The sequence below is a fragment of the Hemitrygon akajei genome, chromosome 9, assembly GCF_048418815.1.
Source record: "Hemitrygon akajei chromosome 9, sHemAka1.3, whole genome shotgun sequence".
Taxonomy (NCBI): Eukaryota; Metazoa; Chordata; class Chondrichthyes; order Myliobatiformes; family Dasyatidae; genus Hemitrygon; species Hemitrygon akajei.
Genome location: NC_133132.1, coordinates 45,986,932 through 46,008,000, shown reverse-complemented (window position 1 = coordinate 46,008,000; position 21,069 = coordinate 45,986,932). Strand labels below are relative to the sequence as shown.

At 41.8% G+C, this 21,069-nt stretch overlaps 2 protein-coding genes across 5 annotated transcripts in view; one reads left to right on the top strand and one right to left on the bottom strand.

Moving 5' to 3' along the window:
• Positions 1-21,069, bottom strand: part of cep57l1 (centrosomal protein 57, like 1) — a 64,396-nt gene that overhangs the window by 39,988 nt on the left and 3,339 nt on the right. The window contains exon 2 of one of the 3 annotated variants that reach the window (XM_073055887.1): positions 2,127-2,399. The exons of 1 other annotated variant lie outside the window; for it this stretch is intronic. In XM_073055887.1, coding sequence (XP_072911988.1) covers positions 2,127-2,156 — 30 coding nt within the window. In that variant the 5' untranslated portion in view covers positions 2,157-2,399. Of the gene's footprint in view, positions 1-133; positions 267-2,126; positions 2,400-21,069 lie in introns of those variants that run through there. One more of the 3 variants, XM_073055888.1, reaches the window with a different exon arrangement.
• The window catches only part of sesn1 (sestrin 1), an 83,688-nt gene continuing 71,026 nt past the window's right edge, over positions 8,408-21,069 (top strand). The window contains exon 1 of one of the 2 annotated variants that reach the window (XM_073055883.1): positions 8,408-8,971. In XM_073055883.1, the coding sequence (XP_072911984.1) occupies positions 8,693-8,971 (279 nt within the window). In that variant the 5' untranslated portion in view covers positions 8,408-8,692. The remainder of the gene's footprint in view (positions 8,972-21,069) is intronic. The other variant, XM_073055884.1, reaches the window with a different exon arrangement.

Below are 21,069 nucleotides of genomic sequence, written 5' to 3'. Positions count from 1 at the left end.
CGCCTCACCCACAATCCGACAGTATCTACAAACTAGAGAATTAGGCCAATGAAATTCCAAACGGCTGTTAAAATTATCTCAATCAGCAGAAACAATTAAATTCAACCGATTCTTAAACCAAAAAAATACAAACCTCTTATTGGCTCTGCTTTTGTTAATAAAAACGAAATTGACAGCAGGGAAAAAAAAAGATAATGAAATGGATTTTAAAAATCCCGGACAAACCAAGCTGCTCTCCCCGTATTTGGTTTCCACGGACGCAGCGAAGACGCTCTGTCGTGGATTCAAATGTCCCTCGAGCTGCCGTGGCTCCTCCCTGCATCCCCCGCATTGGTAGAGACGCAAGGGCGCGGCGCCAGGAGCGTCCAGGCCCTCGATGGAGGCCTGGCCCATCGGCTCATGTAGGTCATAGTGACCGAAACTTCTGCATGCATTATCAGCACTCGGTATTTCTACCATGGAGAGCGTGGTATTGGAAGAAGGGGGGCAAAAAAAAAATCCCAACAACACACAGTGTAAACCCTTTTACAAGCCAAACTCGCCCTGCTCCCTTCTATCGCTTAGCAACCACTTTCCCCTCCTCCCGGCTCAAACTGGCAAAAAGCTATCCGATAAGGAATGGTAGGAAAAGCTCCTGGGGTTTAATTCTTCTTGTGAAGTTTAATGGCTGTTAGCAGACCAACATGAAGTGCATTGCCGCCACCTGTGAGGTGAAGTTTGGAGAAAAGAGACAGGAAATATACTCATTTTAATTCCCCCCCCCCCTCAAAAAACTTAACAATATCAAAAAGTCGATTGCTTTTCAGAACGTCAGATACGCGCTTATAAACATCTCAACGGCAGTGATCTCCGAACTATCCATATTAAACTATGTTCCAAAGAACTTAATTTAGCAATTAGACATTTCTTTTACAACTCAAAACATCTACATGCAAACAGTGTATGCTGCGGCTTTTCTTGACAATATTTGAAATACAGTACTTGATTCTTGCTCACACAGCGCCACTGTTTGGCGGGATTGCACTCTCATAAGAGCTGCCGCCTACTACCGAAACTATCGGATGGGGTTTTAAGCTTTCAGTAGCTAAAACACAAGTTATGTTTTACAATGAGGATCAGTAGACTTGCATTTAATTTGAAATTATATCGTCAAACTCTTGAAGAAGTCTCAGTGGTAAGATTTCTTGGCATGTGACTGGATAATTAGCTGACGTGGAAGCACCATTTCAGTAAGATAATTGACAAATGTAAAGGGACATTAAATATCTTTGGGCGTTTAAGTTGGTATTCTTGGGATGTTACACGAAAATCTCTGTTGACCATTTATATTTGTTTAATTAGCTCTGTACTTGATTATGACTGTGTGGCTTATGAATCAGCTTCATCTTCAAATTTAAAATGTTTGGTTGTAATACTGTGTTCTGCTGTGATAAGGTTGTCCCCTGTTTCAGCTCTACTTTTTGAAATGGGACAATTACCCTTGCAGTTGCAAGGGCTGAAGTTGCTGTTAACATACTGGATTAATTTGAGGGGACAGAGGAATAATCACCCTGTTAAAGCGTTTTGGAAGACTGTTGGGAACATCACAAGAAGAGTGTTTTTTGTTTTGGGTAACTGGGTTCCTGTCACGAGAGGAATATGGGTTTGCTGGATTACACGTGTCCCACTGTGGGTTTTTTTCCAATGGTTTTAGTTGACTTTAAGTTGCATAATTTAATGAAGTCCAAGGATCCTGATATACCCAAGAGGCTGTTGGTTCATCAATATGTTAAGGAAAATTATTGTGGTGTTAAAAACAAGAGACAAGCTGCAGATGCTGGAAATCCAAGCAACACACACAAAATGCTGGATGAACTCAGCAGGCCAGGCAGCATCTAGGAAAAGAGTACAGTCGACATTTCAAGCCAAAACCTATCGGCAGAACTCCCTCGAGTGCACTACTAGCTTTGTCATCATTATGAAACAGCTGAAGACATTCTTTTACAATGTGAAGCATATAGGGTTGAAAGAAGGCAAATGCAGCCTGCACTACTAGCTTTGGGGGTTGACAGTTTTCATTTGAAAAACTTTACTAAATTATGGAAGTGATTTTAATTTAATTCACAATATTGTCTTTCATTACTTGCATGGGCACTTCGGGGTAATTTAGTTTCCATTTGATAAGGAACTAGTAACACTCCAGACCAGTTGGTGGCGGTAATGCACCTTTATAATTGAACTGCCAACCGTCATTAAAAGTCAAAAGAAGAACTGCTGGGATAACTGGAGGGACAGGAGACTGCAGCACCACACAGAGTGCTGGACGAATCCATGGTCCACTTCCTTCCACTGATCCTGCCTGAGCTGCAGAGTTCCTCCTGTTGAGTTCCAGTGGGATAATCCAGCAGTTTGAACAGTGCCTATGGAGGCAAAAAGAATGATTGACGTTTTGGGTCGAGATTCTGCATCAGGACTTTTAAACTACAGTTACCAGAATCTGCTCTCCCCTGCGTCTCAAATTCCCTCCTGCTAATTGATCTAACAACAGTTTGCTGCTTTTGTGATTTTTTTAAACAGGTGATTAATAAAGTATTTAATAGAGTCCTAGAAAAGTACAGCATGGAAGCAGGCCCTTTGGCCTATCTAATCCGAGCCTAAACCATTTAAACTGCCTACTCCCATCTTCATGTACCAGGACCATAGCCCTCCATACCCCTACTATCTATAAATATCATTAAAATAGTGCTTAATTTCAAGATATTACATAAAAATATTGTGTGTATAGCTTGGGTATAAATTTGCAACAATTAGTTTTAACATAAGTAGGAGCAGCAAATGAAAATCAAAACTGCAGAAGCTAGGAATCTGAAATAAAATTGGAAATGGTAGAAACAACAACACACACAAAATGCTGGTGGAACACAGCAGGCCAGGCAGCATCTACAGGGAGAAGCGCTGTCGACGTTTCGGGCCGAGACCCTTTGTCAGGACTGACTACTATCCTACCTTTCGGTTAGTCCTGACGAAGGGTCTCGGCCCGAAACGTCGACAGCGCTTCTCCCTATAGATGCTGCCTGGCCTGCTGCGTTCCACCAGCATTTTGTGTGTGTTGTTGTTTGAATTTCCAGCATCTGCAGATTTCCTCGTGTTTGCTCTGGAAATGGTAGAAATGGTTTGTTTGATTATTCTGTGAAAAAATTAAATCTTCAGTGACAAAGCCGCAAAGTTTTGGTGAGAAGCAAATGGCAACACTGGAGAAATCGTGTATTTGGAGTAGAGCAATGTGTGGATTCAAAAAGTTACAATAATGTTCTTGGAACAGATGTTCACAGAAGCACTGCAGTTAAGAAACAAATAAAACTTTTCATTAGAGCCAAGTATTGCTATCACCTGAACTTATCCATCCTGGAAATATTCCAGAGTTCCAATAATGTATAAGCCAACTAATGAAATTATGAAAGATTATGAAGCTTTTCAACTTCACCAAACTATCTAAAAAAAACCTCCTCACCTTTTTACATTATATTTTTTGTAAATATAACATTGTTTTTTCATCATTTATAACCCATGTCTCGTGTTGGTCTGAAGGTTTTTTTTCTACGTTTATCAGAATCGGAATCAGAATGAGGTTCAATATCACTGGCATATGTTGTGAAATTTGCTAACTTAGTGACAGCAGTACAATGCAATACATGATAACATAGAAAAATAAATAAATACATTACAGTAAGTATATACAGTATGTGTATATTAGCTAGTTAAATTAAAATAGTGCTAAAACAGAAATAATAAAAAAGTGAGGTTCAATGCCCATTTAGGAATCGGATGGCAGAGGGGTGAAGCTGTTCCTGAATTGCAGAGTGTGTGCCTTCAGCCTTCTTTACCTCCTATCTGATGGTAACAATGAGAAGAGGACATGCCCTGGGTGATAGGGGTCCTTTTTGAGGCATCGCTCTTTGAAGCCGTCTTGGATAGTATGGAGGCTAGTACCCATGATGGAGCTGACTAGATAGGTAGATACTTTATTGATCCCAAAGGAAAGTACAGTGTCACAGTAGCATTACAAGTGCACAGATATACAAATGTACAAACATTAGAAGAGAAGAAACAGTCTTAACAGAAGGGAGTCATCACTTTCCCAGCTATAGGTTGATTCATTATAGAGCCTAACAGCTGAGGGTAAGAATGACCTCATATCGCCCTCTTTGGAGCGGCGCAGTTGTCTTAGTCTAATACTAAAAGTGCTCCCCTGTTCAGCCAAGGTGGCATGCAGAGGGTGAGGAACATTGTCTAGAATTGCCAGGATTTTGCGTGGTCTTTTGTTCTGTCACAGCCTCCAGTGTGTCCAGTTTGACTCCTACAACAAAGCCAGACTTTCTCATCAGTTTATTGAGCCTGTTGGCATCACCCGTGTTGATGCCTTAGCTCCAGCACACCACCACATAGAAGATTGTACTGGTGACAACAGACTGGTAGAACACGTGAAAGAGAGGCCTAAATACTCCGAAGGACCTCAGTCTCCTTGGGAATTAAACTCTGGCCCTTCTTGCACCCAGCCTTTGTGTTGGTACTCCACGCAAACTTGTCATCCAGGTGCACCCCCAGGTACCTGTAGGTCCTCACCACATCCACGTCCTCACCATCAATAGTAACAGGGAGCAGTGCAGGCTTAGTCTTCCTAAAGTCCATCAGCAGCTCCTTTGTCTTACTGATGTTGAATTGCAGATGATTCAGCTTGCATGATTTGACAAAGTCCTCCACTGGGGCCCTGTATTCATCCTCCCATCCTCCCTTTATACACCCAACTATTGGATGATTCATCAGAGAATTTCTACAGATGACACAACTCAGTGTTGTATCTAAATTCCCAAGTTATACAGGGTAAACAGGAAGGGAAACAAATGTGGCCCCCAGTGCTGCTTACTGCCATGTCTGACACACAGCTCTGAAGCCGCTCAAACTGTGGTCTGCCATTTAGGTAGTCCATTATCCAGGATAGAATGGAAGTGCCAACCTGCCTTGAATAGAGCTTTTCCCCCAGCAATGAGGACTGTATGGTATTGAAGGCAGTTGAAAAATCAAAAAGCACGCTCCTCAGTGCTGCCCTGCTTATTTTACAACTTTCTGAAGCTTCTTTCAACCCTGTGCAGCCTGTCAGGATGCGCTCCACGGTACACTTGTAGAAGTTTGAGTGAATTTATCTTCTCTGTATTACTTAATATTTGATTTGAAGTCATAAAACATTCTGTTTGTATATTTCGTAATGTTGGTTAACACAGTATAAATCAGATAGAACAGCAGAGCAAGTGTGGCTCACATAAGTTGCAACAGATTGGGTGATTTGAGCACATTTATGGATAGGAGGAAGATGGCTGTACTCAACTGCTTTTGGTCAAGTTTCAAGGCTGAAGAACAGCAAAGATTACTCAGTCAAAAATAGGAGGGCAGGGAGTGTTCACAGTGGAAAGTACAAGAAAAACAGACAGATGTACACTTTAAAGATTATTGTAAACATGGAATGATTGAGATGGTGTGAACTACAGAAAGCAAGAATTAGGAAAATAAGTTTTGAGACCCAAATGAGAGACCTCTTTGGATGTGGGAAGTTAGGAACAATTGTTGAAAGTGCATGGAAAATTAGGGTGTTTTTGGAAACAAGGTGGGAGACGAAAGAGTCATTTATAGAAATGCTATTAGTATATGCTTATTATTGCATATGTACCAAGTTACAGTGAAAAGCATGACTTGCATGCTGTTTATATAGACCATAGTGCATTGAGCTAGAAAAAGATAAAACAGTAACAATGCAGAATAACACATGCAAAGTGCTAAAGGAACTCAGCAGGTCAAGCACCTCATATGAATAAACAGTTGACACTTCGTCTGGAGACCCTTTGTGGGAGCTGTGGTAAGGCAAGGGTTAAAGATAATGTCCTGCGGCAGTTGTAGTCAACCCAGACCTTGGAAGTGAGACCACTGGAGTTATCCCTGCTTACTGTAGATAAGAAAGGCAAGGATGACTGCAGTGGTGTGTAATCAACCCAGACAAATGGGGCCTCTGAAGTGAAACCTTTTCTTGAAAGGTCTTTGAGGAATTTAGCTTCCTCAAAGCACACAGTAGGGGTGGTGGAGACAGATGAGATAAGAATAAGAATGGAAGGATGAAAAACACACACACACACCAACTAAGGGACAATTGGTTTACTAACTTCAAAGTAACACTGGTTGTCAACTTGTAGTTTCTATTGACTTTTAACACCTCTGTTGTGAATGGTAATTGACCTTGCAAATAAGGAATTCAAACCTATACAGTTTACCTGATGTTCAATACCTGTAACTGATAAGCCAACCCTGTATAAAAAGTTTTCTGTTCAGTCTTTGGAACAGTGTGGTGACAGGGGCCACACTGGTCTCCTTGTGCACAAGTATGGGTTGGGCAGAAAGTGTGTGAGTGTACCGGCTCCAGATATCTGTGATGATACCTTCATGAGGACTGAAAAGAAAGGGGGAAGAAGCCAGAATAAGGTGATGATAGGGGACGGAAAGGAGTACAAGTGTAAAGTATACGATGAAGTGTCAATGCAGAATAAAATGTAAAAGCAACCAAAGAAGTACGATGCAGGTAAACGATGAAGTGCAAGATCATAACAAGGTAGATTGTGAGGCCAAGTGTTCGTCTTATTGTACTTTAAGTGTATGATACCAGCAGGATAAAAGCTGTTCTTGATCTTGGTGATATGTGCTTTCAGACTTGTTTTATTTTCGACAGAAAAGGGAAGAAGGGAGAATGTCCAGAGTGGGTAGAGACTTTGATTGTGCTGGCTTCTTTACTGAGGCAGTGAGAAATATAGGCAGTATCCACAGAGGGGAGGCTGGTTCCTGCAATGTGCTGATGTGATTCTACAACTTTTTGCAGTTTCTTGCAGTCACGTGCAGACCAGCTGCTTTCTATGACAGAATGCTTTCTATGGTGCAACAATAAAAATCAATAAGAGTTGACATGCGCATTTCTTTAACACATCTACTTCTTCAGGAGGCTTTCTTGGCCATGACATCAGTGTGGTTGGTCTAGGACAGGCTATTGTGAAGTTCACACCTAGGAGACTGAAGTTCTTTCTGAAGTCAATGACCAGCTCTCTCATTTTATCAGTACCCAGGGGAAGATCGTTGTCATGACACCATGTCACTACGCTTTCTGCATTTCCTTCCTATATACCAAATTATCGTTATTTCAGATGTTGCCCACTGCAACATTGTGGAAGCTCCTTATCAGCACCAACATTCTTTTCAATTCATTTTTCTTTGTGCTAATTGAGAAGACCAGCATTTATTTCCCATCCCAAATTATCAATAGGTCATTTAAGAGAAAATCGCCTTGTTTGAGGACCTGGAGTCAACATACAAGACCCACCAGTTAAGGGCAGCAGATCTCCACCTCCGGACGGCATGAATGAACAAGAAGGGTTTTTAATAACAGAGAATGTACAATCAGGTAGCAACTACTGAAAAAGAAAAAAATTAACCTTTCCAGTGGAAGATTCCAGCACTTGTTGCTTTGATATTTACTTAAGTCGTAATGACAATCCAGTAGTTTTAAGACCATTAAATATTTCACTGAGACCATTGATGACACTGAAACTCGTTTCTCTGTTAGACTGTTAAAGCAGGATCTAGATTACTAATGTGGCAATTTAACCACGATGTGGCACCAAATGTACAAGTTTGGTTGTGCATGAGAAAGAAAATTTTAAAAATAGTGTATGCTAGAAATATGACATTTTTTAAACCACAAAAAATTTGGAGAAAACTCAGAGAGACTGGCAGCATTCCGTAAAAAAGTGAATCAGTTAATTAAGCTAAATAGTTTCCTCTTTGTCAGTTCTGAGGAAATATTCCAGACGTAAAACATTAACTCTGGCTCTTTCTACCGATGTTGCCGGACCCGCTCTTAAGCAGAGATTGTCAGCTACGTGTCTCCAAAAAACGGGCACTAGGCCAAATGATCTCTTCCTATACAAAAACAACTTGCATGATCTAACGACACAGAGAAATAATCACTGCTTTGCCTAGGATGCCCACGTTCTCCAAATGAATAACAAGAAGCCGCCTTGGCACGGCGCTGGGACCTCTGGAATATGTAGTTTTGACTGCGCGTTCTTATCCGTTGTCTCTATGACATCAGAGGGTATATTGGACTACAACTCCTGAGCTGATAACTGGGCGCATGTGTGTTGGCCAGTAGAAGGCGCTTTACGGGCAACGTAATTTGTTAATTCGGCGTAGAAAGAATGCCGCCATCCCATTGGCGGGGAGCTCGCGGGGTCCCGAGATAATTAGCACACACTGACGCTGGATTGGGCAGTCGCCGCTGTCAATCATCGCTGACAAGCGGACGGCTGGATTGCGCGTCACATGAAGCAAGCGGGGAGTTTATTGTATTGAAGTCATCCATTCAAAGCTGAAGCGTTTGGATAAAGAAGTTTTTTTAAAAAAACAATTCTTGCCACGTTCTTCGGTTTCCCTTTCATACCGTCAAGGTTTATATGCTTTCCCCTCTCTGTGACACATTGACAGCCTTTGGGAGGGGTGAAGCAGCACTTTCGGTGCCAAGCTCGGCTCCGTTCCTTGCGCTGACCCTTCACTTGTAGATGCGACTCTGCCCGCCGGTTGCAAGCTTGGGCTGCCGCCGGAACATTCTGGAACCGGTCTCCCTATGGCCGGGCGCGCGGGAACTGCTGGAAGGTGGGACGGTTTGTACAGCCGCGACCCGAGCCGGCGGCAGGCGGCCCTGGACGGCATCAGGCAGGCGGTGTTGAGCCTGAGCGAGAGGCTGGGCGGCAGCAACGACGGCGGAGCCCCTCCGGTCCCCAGCGCTGGGAACTCGCCGGCGGACGGTTTGAATGAGTACCTGGTGCGGCTGCTGGTGCTGTCCAGGAGATGTCCCTTCAGCGACGTGAGAGCCAAGTGTGGAGCTATCCTGCAGGCTGTGCAGGTAAGTTCGCTTCAGGAACCCCATACCCGCGGCTGGGTAACTCCCCCTTCTCCCTGCTCTATCTTAGTCACATAAACCACCCTGAGGAGAGGATGAAGAGTCTCCGCACAACACATCGACTCTTCATTCACTTCCCTAGGATGCTGTCTGACCGGCTGAGTTCCTCCAGCATTTTGTGTGTACTCGATACATTCCTTTAACCGACGTCCCCAATGGGTCTGTAAACACTGACGGGTGTACCCGAGTGTAAGGACGGAATGGACCAGTGATCTAAACGCGCAGTACAGGTACTCGTTTATTTGTAGATCTCATTTTGAGCCCTGCCTTGCTCAAAGCTCGTGATCATTGCACCTATTAATTTTGTGATTCAAGAACTTTATTTTCTGCCAATTTGGAAAACGTTATTCCGGTTTTTAAGAATCATTTACACATTCGCAGATTTTTTTTTTCTCCCTGGTGCCAGTAGCGGATAAGCGTCAAATTGTGCAATGCATAAACTAGTGACTATATTAAAATTGTAGAGCTTCGAAAAGATACAGGTATAAAAATTACTTCTGTAAAACTCCAGCGCTTGGTTCTGGATTGCTGCCACACAGAGAGAGCCCTGTACTTAATTAAGTCCAGCTATTTAACGAAATTGGATCTTCCTCATTTGACCAATCAAGTTTCCAAATTGTTTTTCGACACACATACGGTAATCGTTACAAAGTGGGGGAAGGGGGGGTGAATAATCTGATTAACGTCAATGGAGTGAGTCTGAATTCTGAGAAGAGGGTGATGAGAAGCGTTGTTACAGCAACTTGCATTCGTGTTATATATAATGCTGGAAACACTCAGCAGGCAGCTGTGGAAAGAGTTACTTTCTCAGATCATAGTCCTAGATCATTCCGATGACGAGCCTTGGACACGAAACATTTATTTCCCGAGTTGCTGCTCAGTTGAGTGTTCGGCATTTACACGTGTGTGTGTTTATATTATGTAAGATGCTCCTTCCCTCGGCTAGCTTGCAGGCCACCCTTGGATAAGGTGTAGAACTTAGCCCCTCAGGGTCACGTGAAGCCACAGGAGCAGGTGGTCTCACAAGTCCCGGTTATGCGATCACTGACGCCAGGCAGACAGTCTCTGAAGAGTATTGATAATGATTGGGGTCACCCGTCTTGTAAAGGCGCTGCCTAGAAGGTGGCAATAAAGCAAGCCACTTCTGTAGAATAACTTGCCTAGAACAATCATGGTCATGGTTAGAACCACACGCAGCACATAATGATGATACAGTATTAAATGGGAGATGCAAGTGACTGCATTTGTTGAACACACAGGATGCGGGAGGAACTTGACAGGTGAGGCAGCATCTATGGAGGGAAATGAACAGTTGATGTTTTGGGTCGAGATCCTTCACCTGGACTGAAATACTGGGGGGAGACAGCCAATCTAGATATGTGAAGGGAAGGAGTGGATCAAGACCTAGCAACTAATAGGAGGATCCAAGTGAGGAGAGAATGATAGGCAGATGGAAGAGGGGAGAGAGGAATTGGCGGCAGAACCCAGAAGTGAATGGTGGGGGGCAATTTTAAGATGGATAAAAAGATGGTTTTGAAGGACAAATGCTATGTATGCACCTTTTCTACATTTCAGTGACAAAGAACAATTTTGAGTTACAGTTCCTAGAAACAAGGTCATCATTTTGAACACATTGTGCTGACCCCTGATATGAAAGGGCAACCTTGTAGCTCTTTTGAGTAGTTTGTCAGATGACTATAATGGGTGTGTGAAAATTCAGGATTTATCATCTCATTGGGATGTTGACCATTATAAACTGAACTACAGTTGCGAGAAAAAGTTTGAGAACCTTTGCAAAAATCTGGTTTTCTGCATAAATTAATCATAAGATGTAGTTTGATCTTCAAAGTCACAATAATAGACAAACACAATCTGCCTAAACAATTGTACTTGTCCTCACTGAGTACACCATTTAAACTTCACAGTCTAGGTTCAAAAAAGTATGTGAATCCCTGGGATAACGCCTTCTACAAAAAGCTAGTTGAAGTCAGGTGTTCCAATCAATGAGATCAGATTGGAGGTGTGGGTTGTAGAGGTGCCCTGCCCTATAAATAAGACACAAAGTCAGGTTACTGACAGAGCCTGCTCTTCTCAAGAATTATCTGTTTATGTGCACCATGCCTTGATTAAAACAACTTTCAAAGGACTTTAGAAGAAGAATTGTAGAGATCCATCAAGCTGAAATAGGCTACAAAAGCATTTCTAAAGATCTGAGTGTTCATCAGTCCACAGTAAAATAAATGGTCCACAAGTAGAGGAAATTCAGTACTATTGCTACTCTCCCTAGGATTGGGTGGCCTGTAAAGCTCACACCAAGAACACAACGTGCAGTGCTGAAGGAGATAAAAAAGAACCCAAGGGTAACAGCAAAAGACCTGCAGAAATCTCTGGAACTTGCTAAAGTCTCTGTTGATGTGTCCACCATAAGAAAAACATTGAACAAGAATGGTGTTCATGGAAAGACACCACTGCTGTCCAGAAACAAGGTTGCTGTACATCTCAAGTTTGCAAAAGACCACCAAGATGTTCCACAATGTGTCTGGTACAATGTTCTGTGGACAGATGAGACAAAGGTTGAACTTTTTGACAGAAGTGCACACTGGTATGTTTGAAGGAAAAAGGGCACTGCACATCAACACCAAAACCTCATCCCAACTGTGAAGCATGGTGGAAGGAGCATCATGGTTTTGAGCTGCTTTGCTGCCTCAGAGCCTAGACAGTTTGCGATGGTTGAGGGAACAATTAATTCAAAATTGTATCAAGACATTTTGCAGGAAATGTCTTGTTACAATAGCAGTCATCACGTGAAGCTTAGTAGAAGTTGGATGATGCAACAAGACAATGATCTGAAACAGGAGTAAATCAACACCAGAATGCTTTAAAAAAAGAAGAAAATGTGTTGTTTTGGAATGGCCAAGTCAGAGTCCAGGCCTTAACCTAATTGAGATGCTTGTGGCATGACCTGAAGAGAGCTGTTTATGCAAGGTATCCCAGAAATGTTGATGAACTGAAATAGTTTTGTATGGAGGAATGGTCTAAAATTCCTCCTTACCATTGTGCAAGTCTGATCAGTTATAGGAAACGTTTGGTGAAGATTATTGCTGCTAAAGGATGTTCTACCAGTTATTAAATACAAGGGTTCACATACTTTTCCCAGCTTGGACTGTGAATGATTAAACAGTGTGTTCAATAAAGACATGAAAGGTACAATTGTTTGTGTATTAATTTAGGCAGATTGTGTTTGTCTATTACTGTGATTTACATGAAAATCAGACAACATTTTGAGTAATTAATACAGAAAAACAGGTAATTGCAAAGACTTGCAATCTTTTTCTTGCACTGTAGGTTAGGCAACTCACAACATATCTCCTAAAGTTCACACTTTATTGCCTCTGCACAAACAACAATTAAGTTGACCCCAGGCCATCCACTTAAACATGAATTCTACTGTTCTTTCTGTACCAATACTCACTCAGACCACTTCTCCAATTTATTACACCAATATAGGGGATTTGCTGTTGGCCAAATGATAATGAATTCCACATTTTGAAAATTCCCCAGTGGTGGGGAGAGTTGTGCTTCTCATGGTGCTGGCTGAGTCTACAACCCTCTCCAGCCTGTTGTGATCCTGTGCATTGGAGAATATGTACCAGGTGGTGATGCAGTCAGAATGCTCTCAATGGTACATCTAAAAATTTGCAGGAGTCTACAGTGACATACAAAATCTCCTCAAATTCCTAATGAAGTAGAGGTGTTGGTGAGCTGCCTTCATGAGTATCTCTCTGTGTTGTGCCTGTGATAGGTCCTCTGCTGTTGCCCACCCTTTCCACCACTGACCCCTCAATGGGGTTGGTGTGTGCTCTCCCAGCTTCCCTTCCTGAAGTCCACAATCCCTGGTTTTGCTGACGATGAGTACAAGGTTGTTGTGATAGCTGATCTATCTTGCTTCTGTATGCCTGTGTGGCCTATTGTACTTGGAGGGCAGGCCCTTGTGTTCAAATTATCTCTCTTTTGATGATGTTGGAGGATATTATCAAGATCCTGTGTTTATGGATTTGGACTACTGACCATGAACTTTGTCAGTCTTATGGTTTTTTATTCTGTGTTTTTTGCCTATCTTTTTATTGTTGTTTTTTGCGTGGGGGAGGTGTATTTGGGTGTCGATGTTCTTGTGTTTTGTTTGGGCGGGGTTGATGATCCTGAGTGTGGAGAGAATAGAGCAGTGAGCTACGCATACATACTTGGAGTGTTCCTGAGTTGATTGTCAAGGAGGAGGAGATGTTATTGTTAATCCACACCGCCTGTGGTCTCCCAATGAGCAAGTCAGGGATCCTGTTGCCAGCTTCTGCAGTACTGTTGCTTCTAACCTCTTTATGCTAGTTATCTCCCTGTTACATTCTCAACCTTAATGCTGGATGTCAATCCAAAGCATTGACTATCCCACTGTCTGCACAGGGAAGCCCAACCTGTTGAGTTCCTCCATTTTTAATTTGCTTTATGTCTGGCAATAACTGGCCAGGAAGTTTATCTTTCTGTGAGGAAGCTTTTATAAATAATAGTTAAGGAAACCTAATTAAGGGTAGTTTAAGTTGACAAAAGTGATTATGCTTCAATATACTTAAATGATTTTGACTAATGTGATTAAATGTTAAGAAAATAGAGAAAGGAGTTATCCATGTGGATTTTTGAAAGCTATTTGACGAAGGCGAATATAAAATGGTAGTTAACCAAAATGAATGGAGCCGGGGCAGTTTGGATAAAAGTTTGGATCATGGGCCCAAAGCAGAAAAAAATGTGATATTTTTTTAGCCATGAGAATGACAGACAATGTTTACCAGGAATCAGTGCTAGGACTACCAGATGTACTGTATCATTGGGAAGAATTAGGCCATTTTGCCCATTGAGCCTGCTGTGCTATTCCATCAAGGCTGATTTTATTAGATAGATAGATACTTTATTCATCCCCATGGGGAAATTCAACTTTTTTTCCAATGTCCCATACACTTGTTGTAGCAAAACTAATTACATACAATACTTAACTCAGTAAAAAATATGATAAGCATCTAAATCACTATCTCAAAAAGCATTAATAATAGTTTTTAAAAAGTTCTTAAGTCCTGGCGGTAGAATTGTAAAGCCTAATGGCATTGGGGAGTATTGACCTCTTCATCCTGTCTGAGGAGCATTGCATCGATAGTAACCTGTCGCTGAAACTGCTTCTCTGTCTCTGGATGGTGCTATGTAGAGGATGTTCAGAGTTATCCATAATTGACCGTAGCCTACTCAGCACCCTTCGCTCAGCTACCGATGTTAAACACTCCAGTACTTTGCCCACGACAGAGCCCGCCTTCCTTACCAGCTTATTAAGACGTGAGGCGTCCCTCTTCTTAATGCTTCCTCCCCAACACGCCACCACAAAGAAGAGGGCGCTCTCCACAACTGACCTATAGAACATCTTCAGCATCTCACTACAGACATTGAATGACGCCAACCTTCTTAGGAAGTACAGTCGACTCTGTGCCTTCCTGCACAAGGCATCTGTGTTGGCAGTCCAGTCTAGCTTCTCGTCTAACTGTACTCCCAGATACTTGTAGGTCTTAACCTGCTCCACACATTCTCCATTAATGATCACTGGCTCCATATGAGGCCTAGATCTCCTAAAGTCCACCACCATCTCCTTGGTCTTGGTGATATTGAGACGCAGGTAGTTAGAGTTGCACCATATCACAAAGTCCTGTATCAGTTTCCTATACTCCTCCTCCTGTCCTTTCCTGACACACCCCACTATGGCCGTGTCATCAGCGAACTTCTGCACATGGCAGGACTCCGAGTTATATTGGAAGTCTGATGTGTACAGGGTGAACAGGACCGGAGAGAGTACGGTTCCCTGCGGCGCTCCTGTGCTGCTGACCACCGTGTCAGACCTACAGTCTCCCAACCGCACATACTGAGGTCTATCTGTCAAGTAGTCCACTATCCAATCCACCATGTGAGAGTCTACTCCCATCTCCGTTAGTTTGTGCCTTAACCCTCTCAACCCCATTCTCTTGCCTTCTCTACTAGCCCAGGTCACTCTTGGGCAGGATGTAGCACCTATGTAGTTCCTTAGTTTCATTCTCCCCCCTCCCCCCCCCCCCCCACCCCACCATTCAGAGTCACTTGAAGGTGGTGGATGGTCATATGAGCAGCTGGTACATATCACAAGCCCTGGCAGTGTATCCACTGATGCCAGGCAGACAGACCATTTACCTTGGTATGTAATCCTTATCAATCTCTGTTTTATTGTGATCAATAAATGTGTACATCCACTGATATTTTGGGCTTTCACCCAAAGTTTTACCACAAATCAGAGCCACCTTCCAATCTCTAGACTTAGTTACACAGTCTAGCCATCCATCCTCAAACTGTCAATGTACTGCTCTAATCCTCGCTTTAATAGAACCTTGTCCGCTCTTCCTATTTGTCCATGCGCCTGACTTTGTACTAATGTCTTCCCCCCCTTCCCCTGTAACACTTTCGTTGCTTCATATACGCCTTGTACACTGGAGCTTAATTCTCTTCCCTTCATTTCTCAGACATGGTTATTCAACGTGCAGTGAATGAAATTCATCTGAAGGTTAGATCAGAAGAGTTAGGTTTATTTCCTTGGAGAAAAGAAATTTGAGAGGAGATTGAATAGCAGTGTACAAAATCATAGGGTTTAGAGCTCAGAGTATTAGATTGGGCAATTTGAGGACCAGAGAATATACACTCATTGGCCACTTTAAGTACATCTGTGCACCATGTTAATGCATATAACTAATCAGCCAATCATGTGACAGCAACTCAATGCATAACAGCATGCAGACATGGTCAAGAGATTCAGTTGTTCAGACCAAACATCAGAATAAGGGAAGAAATGTGATCTAAGTGACCTTGACTGTGGAATGATAGTTGGTGCCAGACAGGGTGGTTTGAGAATCTCAGAAACTTCTGATCTCCTGGTATTTTCATGAATGACAGTCTCTGGAATTTATAGAGACTAGTATGAAAAACAAACAAAAATCATCCAGTGAGTGGAAGTTTTGTTGCTTTGTTAAAGAGAGAAGTCAGGAGAATGGCCAGACTATTTCAAGCTGACAGGAAGGTGACAGTAACTCAAATAACCATGCGTTACAACAGTGGTGTGCAGAAGAGCATCTCTGAGTGCACATCACTTTGCACCTCAGAGTGAATGGGCTACAGTAGCAGAACATCACAAACATACATTCACTAGCCACTTTATTAGGTACAAGTGGTACATGATAAAGTGGTCACTGAGTGTATATTAAGACTTCGATCAAAAGACATAGGATCTGAAAGAAAACTTTCTAATACAAAGAGTGTTTATGATTGGGAATTACTGTAGCTGTTTGTAAATGCTGGGGCAGCAGTTGATGAGGACTTTAAAAAGGAATTGGACGTATTTGAGAGAAAGTAACTTGCAGTACTTTGGGAAATGACACTGACTAGATTGTTCTGCAAGAAACAGCCTTGAACTTTAAACCAAATATTCTCCTATGCCAAACAATTGAGATCAACGGTATCTTTGATAATAAGTGAGTCTGAACCTTGGGTGCTGATCTCATATTGAGAGGCAAGAAGAATGGAAGAATTTTAGACACCAGCAAAAGGTAACTAAACAGTAGATAATAAGATGTGAAGGTAATCTAGTTTATCCATTAGGTCTTTGAGGATGTATCCAGAAGGATTGATAGAGTTGATGCAGCATGATTCATTTTTAAAAAGTATGTGATTAGATTCCATTTAAATTTCTACCACACGACAAAGGCACTAGAGAGATTGAGTATTGCTATGGATAAAAATTAGTTATTTGATAAAACAAAGGGGAAGGTTATTTTCAAGTCATCAGGCTACAATTAGTAAATTGCTTCCAGCATCAGTGCTTAGGCCTTCAAATGTTGTGTTCTTAGGAATTGAGGATAACTTGCTTTCATTCCTGCGTTTGGCCTCTAAGGTGGCTAATGACACCAATGTGGGAGCCTCAGATTCTTTCACAGATGGAGCAGGATGTACTTGAATTTGTAGAGGGATGTCCTCCTCACGTCACGAACAGAAGGCTTCTGTGTAACCTCAGGGTTCTGAAAATCATCTTGAATGTTCCTTATCCAATTTTAGCAGTTATGAAGTGGAGATTCTCAAGAGTCAGTTACATTTTGTCAAGGAGACTTGGCACATACTTTAATCTTTTCCTCTACCTAGTGTTCTCTCCCAGAAGAGCTTGACAAATGATGTTAGTTTTAGGAATATGGTATGATTACACATGATGTGCCCTGTCCAGCATGTCTGACAGAGTTTCACTAGGACTCAATGCTAGTGATGTTTCCTGCGAGACTAAGACACAAGATACAAAACTGCTGACTTCATTATAGGCCAGGAATTAAACATGAGACTTACCTTAAAGGTAGTCCCAAGCTTTCCTGATGAGGTGACACTTTTCCCTCTGGAATCAACCTGGCAGACCTTCTTTAAACTGCAGTAAACTTAGAAACGCCCTCCTTTAATAAATAATCTAAAATTATGCACATTGCTTCAGATGTGATCTAACCAATATCCTGGACAGGTGCAGCAACACTTCCTGACTTCTATTTTTTATCCCTTTTACAACAGTTATATGGGAACTTCAAAGAGTTGTTTATTTGCAAAGCTCACACAGAAGTTCAACCCGTGGGAAGAAGAACAACATAAAAATGCCAATCGTGCCCAGTGGCTAGATACTATGCTTATCTATCTTGAGTGTTTCAAGCCACATTTTATTATTTTAAAAAATGTGTAGAGTAGTAGGATATGAAATATTTTGCAGTTGGCTTTTCTATGCCAGTATATGTTTGTGTGGTTTTTTTTTAACTTGTTAGCTTAATGCCAGATTTTGCTTGGCAGATACTCTGCAAATCTTACCTGTTGTGTAAAATATTTGTTTTCTTAAATTATTTTTGTTCATGTTAAATGAAGTTTAAAAGCAATGCACTGAAACTTCTTTTCAGACTGCCTATATTTAGCTACTATTTATAATTTTTGTGATGTATGGATTCAGCAATTTGAGAATGAGTGAGCCAATATGTAATAACAACAAGGCCTTGGGAGCAAATAGTATCCCCGCTGAAATTCTAAAGCTCGGCGGGGAAAAGCATTGAGACAATTCTTCATCTGATTGAGAAAAGAGGTATTTAAGAATCAAGACTTCAGACCTGGCATATAACTTGACAGCAGTTCTGAGACTGAGATGAGTACAGCAGGCATCTCGAGGCACTGGCTGGTTAGCGCCATTGCTGAAATTATTAACGTTGTTGAAATCCATTGGAAGGATAAAGAGGCCACCTTTCCCAACCTTTACACTCTGGTTTCAGAGGACAATCCACACCATTCACGTGTCTGATTCCAGGACTGGATCCTTTATCCTGAGACGTGTTACAGAATGAGACTAAAATCAGACAGAGGGAAAGATTCAAGGATGCATTCAAAATCTCCTAGGCAAAAAAAATGCAAACACCTACTCCTGAAATTCAAATTGGAGAAGGAGCATTCATGATTGTACTGGGATCCTCAGGAACACGTTAAAGCACTGTATACATTCTGGGGGATGCTCCACTTTTCAAATGAACCATCTAGTTATCCCATTGATGGAAGTGTGTACAGTTCCCCACATTGGTCTCATTAGTCAGCTGGAATGGAAGTATCATCTTCAATCTCAAAGGACTACCTAAGATGTAAATTAGCTTGTGAAGGTAGATGCAAGCAATGAAGTTTCCCCTTGCTGATGTGCCCAGAGAAAAGGAGCAGGGCATTCGGGGCGATGATCAGGAGAAAATTCTTCACCCACGGAAAAGTGAATTTTTGAAATTTGCTACCCAAAATGTTCTGTGGTATAATTCAGTAGAGACTGACAGATTTCTTTGATATTTGGGGACTTGAAGAATAGCATTATCTGTTTTTATTTCAGATATTCAGCGTGTACAGTTCTGTTTCTCGATTAAAGTTCTTGTACTTTTCTTTCTGCTTTGCCTGTGAAATCTTTTCAGAGTGTTTGTTTGCCTTCTGATGCATACCTAATTAGATATTGCAAATGCCTTGTGAGAGTGGCCAAGTTAAATTTGAGATCAGAAAAGCATTTGGTGCTTGCTGTAACATTTAGTAACTTTTTTTTCTGAGAAGAACAGTAAAATGCTTCCTTCCCAGTGATTGCAGACTCTTGGCCACAAGTACAATGGATTTCAATTAATTGGGTCACATTGGGACCAGTACATTTTGGCCCAGTTAAGTGGCTTCCCCAATTAGCCAAAGTTCATGGCAACAGTTCAAAAAGGTACAAAAAGACAAACTGAGTAACAAATTTATTTAAATTAAATACAGCACAAATTAGAACACCATCAATGCCACTAGACTACTACAAAACTGTATATTGGTCCCTAATAGCTATCGATTCAGCTCTCACCTGTGGCTCTAAGAAGCTGTTTGCCTGCAACAGTAGCTACACCCCAGTATACAGCTTCAACGGGTGGGCTAAGAGAGGTGAGGGTAGCTGGCGGGCCTCATACCCCGATGAGATAGGCATATGCCTGTCCTAGCGTGTGAAGTTGGCTCTGGCGGATTGGGTGAATGAGACCTAGAGCGAGATCCAACGATCAAGAAGTTGGTACTGCAAAACTCTGCGGAGAGCAAGGGGCATGACAAGGCACATGGTCGGCTGCTGAACCAAGGCAGTGCCCAGACTACTTGTACCACCGGACCCAGACTTCTGAGGTCAAGGGAGTGGAATTGCCCCAGTGCAATGGCTTTTCTGCTTCAGAAGCTCTCCCGCATAGAACTCCTGTCATTTTTGGATACGACAGACAGCCAACCACCAATCGACGGAGGAATTCATCCAGTGTACGCTGCCGTGTGCTTTAGATTGTAAATGATCAAAATCAGCGCAGACACCTAGTGGAGATGATAGACCACCTTCATAAAATTCTTTCGACGATTGTATCATCCAAATCTTCATTTTCATTCTAACATGTAAGATATTCGTTGATAACTTGTTCCTAACTTGTTGAAGTAGTGAAGTTGTTTCATTTTCACTCCCAGCTGTTTCTGGCATCTCCAAGCCTGAATGCTTGAAACTAAAGTGAACAAAGAGTTCTGAATAGTCTTGCCCCTTATTTCTTACCAACTATCAGTGACAGAAGTCACTGCTTTTTGAACAGAAACACACACAAATGACCCTTCAGTCATGATGAAGGGTCTGTGCCCGAAATGTCGACTGTTTACTTTTTTCCATAGATGCAGCCTAGCCCACTGAGTTCCTCCAGCATTTTTTTGTGTTGCTTTGGATTTCTAGCATCTGCAGATTTTCTCGTGTTTGGTATTTAAAAACTATTCACTTTAAGGATAGCATGGTGTAATGGCTACACAAGTGTAAGCTACTGGTGCTAGTTAGAAACTGGCAATAGTCCGCTATCCCAATTAAGCAGCATAGTGTCCCAAATAAACAGAGAATCTTGGCCATTTTCTCGATTAGTTTTTGTTCTTTAAGAGTTGGCCAAACTAAGCAGCTGTCCTAAATTAACTGATGACCCAATTAACTGGAATCCACTGCATGTCTTTTTTTCTGTCTGAACCTACTTTGTTGTGCTCCAGCTCTGCTTTCTGTTGTGTTTTTACCTTTCTCTTTCAAAATCAAAATAGTAGGTTAATGCTGTACTGTATTTCCATGGAAATATTGCAGCGCTGAGATCATTCACGTTACATTCTGCTGAATAAGCAAGTTCTAGTACAGAGACTTCCAGTTTCATAAATGTTAAATAGTTGGCCAATTTGATACATTGTGGCATTTTCTTCATTGTGCATTGTATATATGCTGTCAATCATCATAATTCTTGGCATGCAAATTGCAAGTTCTTGATTTAAAGCTTTCTACAGACTTAAAATATTTCTGTTCTCTACTTTCTGATTCTCGTCTATTTTGCAGTTGCCTCTTACCTCTGCACTTCCACCAGCAACAGAAGTTTTTATGCTGCTCTACT